This window comes from Pediculus humanus, genomic scaffold, assembly GCF_000006295.1.
Source record: "Pediculus humanus corporis 1103172108309 genomic scaffold, whole genome shotgun sequence".
In the NCBI taxonomy this organism is placed as follows: domain Eukaryota; kingdom Metazoa; phylum Arthropoda; class Insecta; order Psocodea; family Pediculidae; genus Pediculus; species Pediculus humanus.
In genome coordinates this window covers 80,745-94,548 of record NW_002987878.1, presented here as the reverse complement: position 1 = coordinate 94,548, position 13,804 = coordinate 80,745, and the positions used below count along the sequence as shown (strand labels likewise).

Below are 13,804 nucleotides of genomic sequence, written 5' to 3'. Positions count from 1 at the left end.
GATAATTAAATTAATTAATTAAAATAAAATAAAATAAAAATTATTTAAAAAAAAAAAAAATTTTTACCCCAAGTTCCTTAATTATTATTATTTATTTATTTAATCGAGTTATTAAATAAAAAATAAAAAAAAAAAAAACGCGTTATAACTATCCATTAATAATAATAATAATAATAATAAGTAATTTCAAATAAAATATTTATAGCCAATAGCTCACTGTTTATTACAGAGACACACACACAAAAAAAAAAAAAAGTTACCAATTACATAATAATAATAATAATAATAAATTAATCAAAATTAAATAATAATAATAATAATAATTAAAAATTTTTTTATTTTTTTTTAACGCGACGCCATTTTGTTGTTTGTAATCAAAAGGTTTCTCACGTTCCTTTTCATTTATTTATTTATTTATTATTATTATTTCATTTCATTTAAATTCGATTTATTAATTAAATAATAATCGACCGACATATTAAAAAAAAGGAAAAAAATTATTTTTCATTATTATTATTATTATTATTATTATTATTTTTTAGGCGCTATTATGCCTTCGAGTTGAGTTTTCAATTGTTGATTGGTTTTCTTTAAAAATTGTAATTCTTCGTTGTGTTTCTTTTCTTCGGCCTGCCTCAATTCGCTAAACCTTCTTTCGACTTGTTCCGCTTTCGCTCTCAAATCCGCTATTTGCCTTTCCAAATCCGCTTTTTCTCCTAATAATTTTTCAACAGTTTCTTCTAAATCCGCTTTTCCTTGTTCGGCCTTTTATCAATTATCGATTTATTCGTTGAAAAAAAAAAAAAAGGAAAAAAGCATTAATAATAATGATAATAATAAATTATATATAAATGTTTATTTATTTATTTTGTTGTACCTGAAGTGCTTTCCTCATACCGAACGCTATGCTACTTTCGTATAAGGTTTGACAAGCGGCCAAAGTCATTTTAATTTCGTCACGAACTCTTAATAATAGCAATCCTCTTTCCGCGCAATTAATCGTTACTTGTCTAATAAGTTCGTCTGAAATAAATAAATAAATAAATAAATAAATAATAATTGATGTGCAGGTATTCAGGTTTTTGTGTGCAGTACCAAAACATTGTATGTAAAGTTCTCTTCTAACGGGACAAATCCCAGTTTCTCTTGCTTGCCTCTGTTGTAATCTCATATCGAGTTGTTCCTGTAGGTTAATCACATCCAATCTCGTTGCAGGTACGCTCGAAACCTATTAATTAAATATTTTATTTATTTATTTAAATTAAAAACAAAAAATTTTTTTAACTTTATTAAAAGTTATAAACAAAAGAGAAAACCTGCTGCATCCAAAGATTTCCATCTTCTTCCCATTGTCTCGGTGGAAGTATTGCATTTAATATTTCTTCCGTTTCCGTTTTGACTTTTCCTTCTTTCGATGGTGAACATGCTCTTATGGCACCTTTCGTACCTGAACTTTTCTTATCATCGTGTCTTGTTACCAATAATGGATTTTCATATTTAACGAGAGAATTTATCGGTGTTAACGTACGTTCCGCCATATTTTTCTCCTCCTCACTTCAATTCTTCACATATTTATTATTATTATTATTATTATTAATTAATACGGGGGGGAACACAAGTAAAAAAAAAAAAAAATTAAATAAATAAATAATAATAATAATAATGACAACAACAAATAAAAAAATTAAAAATTATCCTCGATTATACATAAAAATCGTAAACGTAAATATAAAAAAAAAACTATTGAAATTTATGTTTCCATGGAAGTCGTTTAACCGGAAATCATATCGATTAAATTAATTCCATAGAGTACAAAATTCCTTTTTTTTTTTTAAACACAATTTGATTCAATACAAAGAAATAAAAAAATTTGTACAAAAAATATTTAATCAATTTATATACTTAAAAATTAATTAAAATTACACTATGAATATCGAAGAGAAAGAGATAGAGATAGAGAGAGAGAGAGAAAAAGAATAAAATAAAATTTAGTAAAAAAAAAAAATGCAATTATGAAACAATTTCTTCTTGAACCTTTTGAATCAAGTTTTCCTTTTAAAATTAATTTAAATCTAGTCTGTGTGGGTGTGTGTGTGTGTGTAAACAAAAAACAAAAATGAAAGTAGAGACACTTGTGATTATTTATTTATTTATTTATTCTTATTCTTCTCTTCATTCTTCTTGTTCTTGTAATTGTTGCAGTAACAAATATCGTCTCCTTTCCAATTCTCCTTCGCTTAATTCTCCATCGTCTTTGTCTTTCGACGGTTGTTCGTCAATCGATTTCCTTTCTCCCCTTTCCATCCCCGGCGAATCCGATTCCGATGCCTTCAACAAAAAAATTTTAAATCCTTTTTTCCTCTCTCTCTCTCTTCTCACACGATGATATATTCATTTCTTTACACCACATTACAAAAGTTCAAAGGTCAGCATTTGTTTTCTTTTTTTGTTTGTTAGGCTAATTATTATTATTATTTCTAAAACGTTTTACGATTTCTGATAATATTTAGCTTACCGAACCGTGTTTTCTCTTCTTTTCCTTTTTATTTTTCCTTTTGGAATATTTTTCCTCGTTGGAAGTTTCCGACTCGTTCGACGATCGTCTCTTTTTCCGTTTTTTCGAATGACTCCTCCTGTCGTCTGAAAATTCCGACCCGCTTTCCGATCTCGACCTGTGTCTCGCTCTTTTCTTTTTTGATTTTTTACCCCTCGAATGACGATGACCGCATGATTCTTCCGTTTCATGCTGAAAGTCCTAGAATTAGAAAAAAGAGAAATTTTTTTTTTTTTTATCGCGCGTTAATTAAACTTTTCCAACGGAATTTTTAAATCACAATTCATACTTTAAAAATTCTAATTCTTTCACTTTCTAACGTGATCGCTTTAAATGCTTCGTCGTTTTCTATTTGTCCCCTTATTTCCAACCATTCGACTCTGTAATCGATTTCGTTTTGCCTTAGAAGTGTTTTAAATGCATTTTCCAATTTTCTCAATTTCCTCACTTCTTCTTTTATCCTTTCTTTTTCTCTGGCCTCAGCCTAAAATAAAGCGTATAAATTAACTCCGTGTTAATCCCCTCCCCTCCTCTCCTCTCCCTTACAACTTTTACGAACCTTTTCGAGAAACGCATTGTACGTAAGTTTAACATTTCCTGCATCTAACGTTTCCGATCTCCTATCCTCGCAAACGATGGTGGCAAATTCTTCAAACGTCGTAGACACGTAAACTTCGAAATTTTTCTCTTTAAGTATTTCTTTTATGATTTTTTTCTCGTCGTGAAACCTACTCTTCAAATCTTCAACGTAAAATTTAAAAAGATCCAACGGTGTCGAACCCCCCTGACCCAACATGGCGGAAAACCTTATGTCGGCCGATATTATGGGATAAAGTTCGACCCATAGAGACATCGAAGTTAATTTACCCTGCTCGTGAAGTTCGTCGAGTAGAGCCTGTGAAACAAATCCAACAATTTTTTTTAATTAAACGAGTTTCGAGCAGTTTTAAAAATAACTATAAAGTTTTTTCCTAACTATAAAATTATCCCTGTTTTTCCTATGCAAACGTTTTATCCTTCTCTTTTCCCTTTCTTTATCTTCTGCTTCTTCCCGTTCTAATTCTCTTATGTGTTCTTCGAAAACAATTAAGGCGTCTTCTTTATCCATGGCTAGAAAGAAAAATTAAAAATTTCATTTCATTCATCGACTTTTTCCTTTCAAACTTGACTAAAAAAATTCGTACCGAGAAGATTAGAATCTTGAGCAAAAGTCGTGTTATCGAGCAACATTTGCTGTGCGTCTTGCCACGTCGTTCTGTAATCAATATCCGTTATGGCATCCAAAATGGCAGCTAAACTTTTCATATTTTGTTTTTTCATTATCTTGGCAACTTCTTTTTCTTTTTTCGCCAAATTGAAAACGACGTCTTCGTGAATGTCCCGTCGATCGGCTTCCGGAACGGCATCCCAAACCTAAAAAATATTATACCTTTTAGCCCAATAATAAAAATAAACCATGTTTACCTGCCGTTCGTTTGTTACTACTACCTCTAAATTTCCAAAAATTTCTTCGCATTTATAATATTTGAGATTGGAAGACATTCTTTCGTTATTCATTAAAAACTCTTCTAAATCCGCTTTGGCTTTTTTAGCTTTCAACCTACTCGCCTCTCTTTCGTCTTTTTGTTTCTGCGTCTTGTAAGCATTGAAAGCTTGTTTTTTTTCATTTAATTTTTTTAAAAGTGGATACCTCGGATCACTCGATATCATTTTTACACATGTTTCCCACGATGCCGTCGAGGGAACATCCTATAACATAAACAAAATCATTTCACATTTTATAATCTCCAAGTTATTTTTAACATCGAAAATTTGTTTTTTTTTTTTTTTTCTTCTCTTACTCTTTCTCTTAATAAATCTTTAAATGCTTCAATTGCTTCTTTTTTATCTTTAAAAACTAATTTAGGCTCTGGCGTTGAATTTCTACTTGTTGTGCTTTCTTTCGGTGTTGTCGACTGATTACTATCTTCTTCTAAAATTTACAACACGAAAAAAATAACCCGCTAATGTCAGTCAAAAGCAATAATAATAATAATTAATTTTATTTAAAAGAATGATACCTAGTTTTGGTGTTGTAGGTATGCTAATTGCTGCTAATGTAGCAGCCATTGCTTGATCTAATGCTGAACTTTTACTGTCATTATTATTTTGACTAGGTAACGGATTAGTGGGTGGAACTGGCATCATGTTCATTCCAGGTACTGGCATCATCGGTGGCATGTAACCTATAGGACCTGGAAAAATGCAAAAACATTAGAAATTTTTTTTTTTTTTTTTTTTTTTGTGCAAGTTAATTCGAAATGGTAATAATAAATAAAATTTACCCATATTTGGTATAGGAATTTGGCCCATAGGAGGCATCGGACCTCCGGGTAAAGCCGGAGCTAATATTGGCATTGGCATCGGTGCTGGAATTGCACTGGGTAAAGGCATTGATAGTGAACTATTAGAATCTTCGTTATGAATAGTGACTGGTGACGCCACTACAACAGGTGCTGTTCTGCAAATAGAGAGAGGGAAAAAACATGATTCCTAATAAAAATACAGTATGTTACAATAACAAATTATGGTAAATTAAAATTACTTTGGTACAACTTCTTCCTTGGCAATTTTCTCTTTCAACTCTTGTAATTCTTCAGGTATTGTCCATCTTGATTCTTTAGTATTTACATTGTGATAATATGTTCTACCAGTATCACTTTTATATTCCTTCCAAGGACACCTTGAAAGCAAAAGCTGAAAATAAATTTAAGCAGTTAATTGAACATGGTAATTTGATAAAAATCACATTTTTGAAAAAAAAATACAAAAAGTTTCCCTTACTTCGGTTGGAGTTTTCAATTCATCTGGTTTTTCCCAAAAACTTAATTTTGTTATCGTATTGTAATAATAAGTTCTACCATCTGGACTTTTATGTTCCGTCCAAACACTAGCTTTTGATTTACTAGAATCTGATTCTGTTTTACTCGTTAAGTCATTAGACTTTTCATTTAAAAGTTGAGGCCCTGCAGATATTATCGCACTTTTTGCTAAATCTACAAAAAAAAAAAAAAAAATAAAATAAATCAAATGTGCGGAAGTGAACGATTCATTTTCATTTAATACCTTAAAACTCATATTACCTTGAGCCTGTGGGGGAGGTCCTCCCATAAAGGGTGGCATTCCGAAACCGGGTGGAAGCATATTAAAACTACCTGGTGGTGGTGTCATAAAATTCGTGCTCATCATCGGTGGTGGAACGGTTGGAGAAAACGCAGCCGGTGGCATACCTGGTGAACCAGTAAAATTTGGAGCTATCGGTGGCGGATTCTTAGGATCCTTTTTTAAAAAAATGAAACACATAACCAAAAAATGAAACAAAATTTAAAATAAAAAACTTAACAATAACAATAATAATAATAGTAATCGGATAAAAAAGATTTTAAATAACTGAAAAAAAAAAAAAAAAATTTAATTAATTATTTTTTTACCATGATAAAATTTCAAATTTATTCAAACTTAAAGTTTTAAATTCAAACCTCGGCATCTGAACACTATGCTACGAACGCAGCCATTATACAATACTTACTATTTTCTACTGCCACTTTGTTATTTTTTTTTTTGAAGGGGGATTTATCATTTATTCATTTTAATTTTTAAGCATTTCCCCCCCATTTGATTAAATACAAATTTTAATGTTTCACTCTAACAGAAAGTATTAATTTGCATTTGTTATTTACAAATCATTATTTAAGTTTGTTTGTTTATAATTAAATGGAGTAGTCATTATTAATAATTTTTTATTTATTGTACCTTGTAATTTACCAAACATTATTATCAGAGACAGAATTCATATCAAAAAAAATTTTATTGAATGATGATATTAAAATTAAAAAATGGATTTTCAAGATATTTTATTCGCAGTGTAAGTTCAAAATCTTATCCTTGATGAATTTTCAATTACGATGTGAAATTCACCTAACAAATATTTTACAGATATCAAACGAATGTGCAGATATAAAAGATACAGCAGTAAACATAGTGAAAACGTACTTAAATGGACATTGGAAAACAGCAGATTCCGATAGCATAACCATCAAGAAAATAAAGTAAATAAATAAATGCAAAAAAAAATTTCTCCGCATGATTTTTGTGTAAATTATGTATAAATTATCATTTTGTTAATTCCAGTGGCGGTCTTTCTAATTGGTTGTACAAAATAACTCTCTCCCCATTCCAGGATCCCAGTCATGATTCAAAACAAAATACAATTTTATTGAGAATAAACGGTCCCAACTATGGGAAATTTGCAAAAAATCAAAAAATCACAGATTCCCTCGTTTTTTTATTAATGTCCGAAAGAGGATTGGGACCGAAACTTTTGGGTGTGTTTCCAAATGGAAGGATAGAAGAATTTGTAGATGTGAGATAATTTTAATGGTATATTTTAATCGATTTCATAAAACATTGCACTTCAATGCGACTTTTTCATTATCCCATTTTTTTTTTTCTCAGGCTAGACCATTGCAAACGAGCGAACTGTCAAAACCGAACATAAGTTCGGCCATTGCGAGAAAAATGGCTCACATTCACTCATTGAATGTTCCAATATCGAAAAATCCTGATTTCGTTTATGATTTGATGTTTCACTGGCTCCAGGAATTATTGTTACACGAAGATACTTACAAACCCAAAAATTTAGAATTGTTTAAAGAATTTAAAAATTATGATTTATTATCCGAAGTTGCTTGGCTCAAGTATGACAATCAAAGTGCAGACTATATTTTAAAATTCAAATGAAAAATAATAATTCACACACGACAATTTTTCAGACAATATCTAAGAAAATACAGTTCAGTGATTGTGTTCTCTCACAACGACTTGCAGGAGGGAAATATATTAATTACTAACGATTCACTACATTCAAACAATCCTAGTCTTGTTCTTATCGATTATGAATATTGTTCATATAACTACAGAGGATTTGAATTGGCCAATCATTTTTTAGAACACACGATGAATTATAATGCTGAAGATTATCCTCATTTTACAATTGATTTATCTGCTTATCCTACACATGAACAACAGGTACTTGCTAACTGACTCCAAAGGAAATTATTATTATTCATCATTTTCATATTATCGAATTTATATCTTTCAGATGGGTTTCATTCATCAATATTTAACCACATATCATGAATTGTTACCAAAGGATTCGATAACAAATTATGGTAAACATTTTTTTAAAAATAATATCACAATAGATTAATAATAGTAATAATAATAATAATAATAATAATTTTTAAAATGAATTTATACGTAGCTGAAGAAGAAAAAAAACTTTTAAATGAAGTTCATCAGTATAGATTACTATCTCATTTAATGTGGGGTATATGGGCAGCTGCTCATTCGCAATGTGGAATCAAATTTGGATATTGGGTAAATGAAAATTTTAAAGAAGGCTACATAGATTTCTAACATTTAACTCATGAGTTTTATCTCTATTTTTTTTAGGATTATTCCATGGCCAGATTGAATGCTTATTTTAAAACAAAAGAAGACATTATTTCTTTTCACATGAAATCAACGGGAAAACGAAACTTATGCTAGTCTAAAAACCATAACCAAAAAAATATTAAGAAATATAACCAAATATTAATTGTCTATTGTTTGTGATTTATTAAAACTAAGTAAATTATTAATGTAGATGTTTAATTTTTAACTTATGTACGAGTTTCATTTTAATTAATAATTTTCAAATACCTTGTTTAAAATGGCGGCGAGAAGTGAAGAAAAAAAAATCCAGAGAATTAACGAGATAATTAGGCTGGTAATTCGTTAAATGCGGATAATTAGACTGTTTTTTCGTTAAACTTATGCAATACATTAAAAAAAAAAACTTTTAAAATCGAAATACACATGCAAAAACCGTCACGCAACTTTAAAATGACTTTAAAAAAATTCCAATAAAAAAAAATCCGTTAAAACTTTCACAAATTCAAACTTCTAGAACAATCTATCTACCGCCACGACAATTTTTTATTAAGTAACGTTTACGCAATGTTAGGTTAGAATGACTTATTTAGAATCATAAAATATCAATTAATAAATGAAATAGTAACAAAAACAAAACAAAAACTTTGTTATTTAAATTAAATCGACTTTTTTTCTATTTAAATTCATCAGTATTTGTGTCCGACATATTTTATTTTAAGTACAAAAGTATTTCGTATTCCACTTTCATTAAAGTTTTTCGTATGAAAGCTCAATAGTTAAAACGGTTTAATATTTTAAACGAAATAATGATTAATTAAAATTCAGTATACAACCGTAAAAAATTTTTTTAATTTAACATTAAACGTAAGTAAATATTTATCGACATGTTTACAACATACACACAACAAGTTTTTGAAAATAATCATTGTAAAGATGTTAATATTGTAACGGAAACACCTGAACAACAACTAATTGATAAATACAATTTAACGAAATGTATTGAATGGATAAATGAAAATAATTTCAAAAGGACCTGCCTTCAATTTCCAAACGATTTACTTAATGACGGAACGTCTATTGCATTATATTTACAAAAAACATTTGATAGAACTTTTTACATTTTGGGTGATACGTCATATGGAAGGTATGGATTTATATTTGGCCATTTAGAAAAAAATTTTTGTCAATTCAATTGAAATTTTTTTTTTTTTTAGTTGTTGCGTAGACGAAGTCGCATCAGAACACGTTAATGGAGATTCAATCATACATTTTGGTCATGCTTGTTTAAGTCCTGTCATAAAGCTACCAGTTTTTTACATTTTCCCAAAGGAAAATTTAAACTTGGATTTATTCTGTCGATGCCTTGATGAGGATTTCGAATGTGATCATCAGGAAATTATCATTTTTTATGATGATTCATATCATCATTTATACGAGAAGATGAAGAGTAAGATTTCATCGGATGAAACATTTAAAAAATGAAAAATTTTTACAACCTAACCTTTTCTCTCTCTCTCTCTCTCTCTCAAGGTACATTGAAACATAAACCTAATGTATTTGTATCGAAATTAAATTTATCGACAGCATCATGCGATTCAAATAACGATGAAAATAGAATTATATGTGGAAGAATATTTAAATGTCAATCGAATGAAACAACATGTGCAATATTTTTAGGAAAAGAATGTGTCACATTAGAAAATTTAGTTTTGAGTTTACCCGGTGAGTTCAATTTTCAATAAGAAATAACACGAATAAACTTTTAAATACATTTAACAGTCTTTTTTTCATTCCAGAATTCGATTGGTTTTTATACAATGACGAATCCTCGAATATAATTAAATATCAAATGAACAGAAATAAATTTTTAATGAAAAGAATACATTTGGTTGAAAAAATAAAAGAATCCAAAACGATTGGTATACTCATTGGAACATTAGGAATAAAAAATTATTTGCAAGCAATCGATAGAATAAAAAAATTAATTTTAAAAAAAGGTGATGATGAATTGAAAATCTTTCGACAAAACAAATTTTTTTTTTCTTGTTTGAATAAAATTTTAAAAATTAAAAAAAATTTCCAGGGAAAAAATGTTACAAGTTAGCCGTTGGAAAACCAAACGTTGCCAAATTGGCAAATTTTCCGGAAATTGATGTTTTCGTTTTCATATCGTGTCAAGAAAATTTATTGCTCAAAGATTTCAAAGGTTATTATAAACCCATCGTTTCGATGATCGAGGTATATTTTTCCATTTTTCCATTTTTCCATTTTTCCTTTGTAATTCTCATAAATTAACGATTAAAAATCTATATATTAAATTGTAATTGTTTTTTTTTTTAGATTGAAATGGCTTTGGGAGAACGTCCCTACGGCGTAGAATACACTTCCGATTTTAGACAACTACTTCCGGGTGGTTGTTTTTATAAAGAAATAAATTTAGAAAAAGATGGCGGCGACGAGAACGACAAGAACGACGGGGTCACGGATGAAAAACAAAAAAATTCACGGGTTCGTTTCAATTTTTTTTTAAATATTCGCGAACGATGAAAAAAAAAAAAAAAAACTCGCGTTATCGATAACAAATCACGTGATTGATTAACCCTTGAAAAAAAAAAAAATCACGTCCTTTAACCTTTTTAATCTCTCTTATCGTCATTCATACCATTATTATTATTTTCATTTGCAAATATTTCCATTTGTCATCGAATTTTCTCGAACGTTCCACACATCTTAATAATTTATGTGATTTGATTTGTTTCTTTATTTTCTTATCGCAAAACTGGAAAAATTTATTTATTTATTTATTTATTTATTTATTATCCAAGACGAGTTTCCTACGCATTCACGTCAGAGTTAACATCCGCTACGAGTTACCGGATTTTATTAAAAATAAGTTTTCCAATCTTTTCTCATGATGCTCCATCTTAATTTTAGAATTTTGCCCTTCAAAAAAAACAAAAGTATAAAATTCAATCGTCGGACGATGACCGGATTCATTTCCGGTTTCCTTCCTAACGAACTTTTTCATCCTTTTTATACGCTTCTGTCTCTGTGTGAGTATTTGTAATAATTTTTTGTTGGTTCCTCATACTCCCGGATTCTGTTTCTCCATTTTTAAGTAATTTTTTTAAGCACTTATTACAGCTTCCTTCTTTTTCTTTCGAGATGATTCTAGAAAGAGATGAGATAAAGTTGTTGTTCTGCTGGTTTTCCAATTCTTCAGTTTCTAGGCTTCACATGCCACCATCTCATTTTGTTGTAATGTGTACATTTTTCTCTGAACGTTTTCCTTTTTTAAAAATTCCTCTGCGCTGGAAATATTTTTCCTTTTTTCCTTTTAATACGCCTACGTCACATCCTTCACATCTCGTCTCAACTACGCGAAATGTTTTTTTTTTTTTTACATAAAAATTACTTCCGATCGCATTTATTTACACATCATCTCTCTACATTAATTATTATTATTATTATTAATACTATGTAAATTTATTCGATTGAATTCGGAGAAAGATTACGAGAGAGAGAGAGAGAGAAAGTAAATAATTCAAAAGCGAAGAAAACGGTTCACCTTTGACATTTTCCCAAATCATTTCCATTAAATCTTTGCGACACTTACGTATATACATTCAAGAGAGAGAGAGAGAGAGAGAGAGAGAGAGAGAGAGAGAAAAGATGGGACGATGTGGGGAAGGAAGGGGGAAGGGGAACACTCACACCCACGCACGTACATTGACGCATTCCGTATATAATTACAAAAATTAAAAATTTTCAGGATTTACTTGAAAAAAACCCGGGAACGATGTACGCTTCTTCGTTATCGGGAGCCGAATATTTGATGAACAGGACGTGGAAAGGTCTGGAACAAAAAATAGGAGAAACGGAAGTTTGCAAAGCGGTCAAAGGAAGGAGTGGAATTCCCCAGGGTTACGATCACGAATTGGATACTCTTAACCGTGATAAATGAATAAGGTTTTATCGTTACCTCCGCCACCACCACCATCATCATCATCATTATCATCAACGAGTCGCGAATGACGCGTTTGGAAAAAAAAAAACATTTAATAATAATAATAATAAATTTCGAGTTTTTTTCTTTCTCTGTTCGCGAGAAAGAGAGGATCCCACTCTCATAATCCGGGTTCGTTGGAAACCGTTTAGAATTCTAAGAAAAAATACAACAAATTATGTTTTCTCTCTCTCTCTCTCTCTCTCATTTTCCTGGAACGTTACGCGGACAGAGAGAGAGAGAAAGAAAAACAGGATTTTCGTTGTTCGTTCAGGACAAGAAACCCGATCGTCGGTAAACCAGTTGAGTCGTTATTACATTAAAATACATTTGATGGTTCGACGGTGGTGATATTAACGGTTCACTTTGCCCGATTCGATTTAGTTTTGCACAAACCATCAGTTGCACTAAATAATTTATATTAATAAATACATACATACATAGGAAAGAATAATAATAATAATAATAATAATATTACATAGATATTATTAATTATTGATTGTTGTCGTCGTCGTCGTCGTTATCGTCGTTATCGTCACCGTCACCGTCACGCCATCGTCAACCGTTTTTAAATAATAATAATAATTATTATTATTCGTTGTTGTTGTTGTTATTATTGTTGTTTGTTGTTGTCGTTTGTTGTCGTTCGTTTTTAATCGTCGAACGAACGCGATTATATATATATACATAAAATTAATATAATTTAATTATTTTAAAAATGTTGCTTTGGGTTTTGGTAGGAACTTTCTTATTTGCCGGTGAGTTTTTTTTTTTTTTTTTTTTTTTATTTCAAATTTTTTAATCATCATCATCATTAAAATTATTGATCGATGGATCGATCGATTGATCTATCGATCCATCGATTGATTAATCGATTTAATTCATTCGCGTTAATTGTAATTTTCAATAGAATCGATTCATTTTTTTTTTTTTTTTTATGTGCGGGAAATGTAAAAAAAAAATAAAATGTCGGAGAAAAGGGTGGCAAACAAATATGGCGGATCGGGGGAAGGAAGGGGAGGGGAGAGGAGGGGGAAAAGGGAGAAAAAGTAAATGAAATTGTTAATAAATAAAATGAATTGTTAAAATAAAATTTTTAAAAAATTAAAAAAAATTTTTTTGAAAACCGAATTTGTCCGTTTTTTTTGCGATGGGGGGAGAAGGGAGGAGAAGAAGGAGGAGGAATGGGGGGAAGTAAATTTGCATATATTTAAAAACGATTTAAAAATTCGCGGCCATTTTACTTTTTTTTTTTTCGTTCTTTTTAACCGTTAACGTAAATTAACACGTCTTTCGTTTGGTTTTTTTTATTTAAAAAAAAGTATCCTTGCCATTTGTAATGTCAAGGATTAATATTTAATTTAATTTTAATGGCTCCCCTTTTTATATATTAATTATTAATTATTATTATTATTATTATTATTATTATTATTATTATGACTATTAATAGAATCGTCGTCGTCGTCGTCGTCGTCGTCGCGATTAAGGTTATCGTCATAATTCGAACTTTGACGATGATTTTTAGATAAAAGGAAATCATTTCGTATTACCCTCATGGGGGGAATGGGGGTGGTGGTGGTGGGGGTAGTAAAATCAATTTCCCTCTAACGCGTCTGACTGACACAAACGTTAATAATAATAATAATAATAATAATAACGTACGAAAATTTAATGTTCGAGAAATGGAATCGAATCGAATCCTTGATTTTTTTTTTAATTTTTCACACGCGATTATCGACAAAGAATTTTTAGAGAAAAATATATAATAA

General features: G+C 29.9%; 4 protein-coding genes across 4 annotated transcripts; 2 read left to right on the top strand and 2 right to left on the bottom strand.

Annotated features, from left to right (window-relative positions):
* Positions 1-531: 531 nt before the first annotated feature.
* Phum_PHUM580070 (33 kDa inner dynein arm light chain, axonemal, putative) lies at positions 532-1,538 on the bottom strand (the record flags this gene model as incomplete). Its single annotated transcript, XM_002432251.1, has 4 exons — positions 532-765; positions 878-1,023; positions 1,096-1,228; positions 1,317-1,538. The coding sequence occupies 4 exons, from the start codon at positions 1,536-1,538 to the stop codon at positions 532-534; spliced, it is 735 nt and encodes a 244-aa protein (XP_002432296.1).
* A 634-nt stretch (positions 1,539-2,172) lies between these two features.
* Phum_PHUM580060 (uncharacterized protein) lies at positions 2,173-5,896 on the bottom strand (the record flags this gene model as incomplete). Its single annotated transcript, XM_002432250.1, has 13 exons — positions 2,173-2,328; positions 2,516-2,755; positions 2,844-3,038; positions 3,114-3,449; positions 3,531-3,664; positions 3,739-3,967; positions 4,043-4,303; positions 4,396-4,526; positions 4,615-4,788; positions 4,879-5,054; positions 5,139-5,290; positions 5,378-5,589; positions 5,677-5,896. The coding sequence occupies 13 exons, from the start codon at positions 5,894-5,896 to the stop codon at positions 2,173-2,175; spliced, it is 2,616 nt and encodes an 871-aa protein (XP_002432295.1).
* A 533-nt stretch (positions 5,897-6,429) lies between these two features.
* On the top strand, positions 6,430-8,143 carry Phum_PHUM580050 (choline/ethanolamine kinase, putative; the record flags this gene model as incomplete). The annotated part of the gene is made up of 8 exons (XM_002432249.1): positions 6,430-6,456; positions 6,530-6,642; positions 6,725-6,956; positions 7,049-7,290; positions 7,366-7,621; positions 7,695-7,764; positions 7,857-7,972; positions 8,048-8,143. 8 exons carry the CDS (start codon positions 6,430-6,432, stop codon positions 8,141-8,143), a joined length of 1,152 nt encoding a protein of 383 aa, XP_002432294.1.
* A 770-nt stretch (positions 8,144-8,913) lies between these two features.
* Phum_PHUM580040 (diphteria toxin resistance protein 2, dph2, putative) lies at positions 8,914-11,993 on the top strand (the record flags this gene model as incomplete). Its single annotated transcript, XM_002432248.1, has 7 exons — positions 8,914-9,173; positions 9,244-9,476; positions 9,560-9,751; positions 9,826-10,026; positions 10,113-10,267; positions 10,370-10,537; positions 11,802-11,993. The coding sequence occupies 7 exons, from the start codon at positions 8,914-8,916 to the stop codon at positions 11,991-11,993; spliced, it is 1,401 nt and encodes a 466-aa protein (XP_002432293.1).
* Between the last annotated feature and the right edge of the window lie 1,811 nt (positions 11,994-13,804).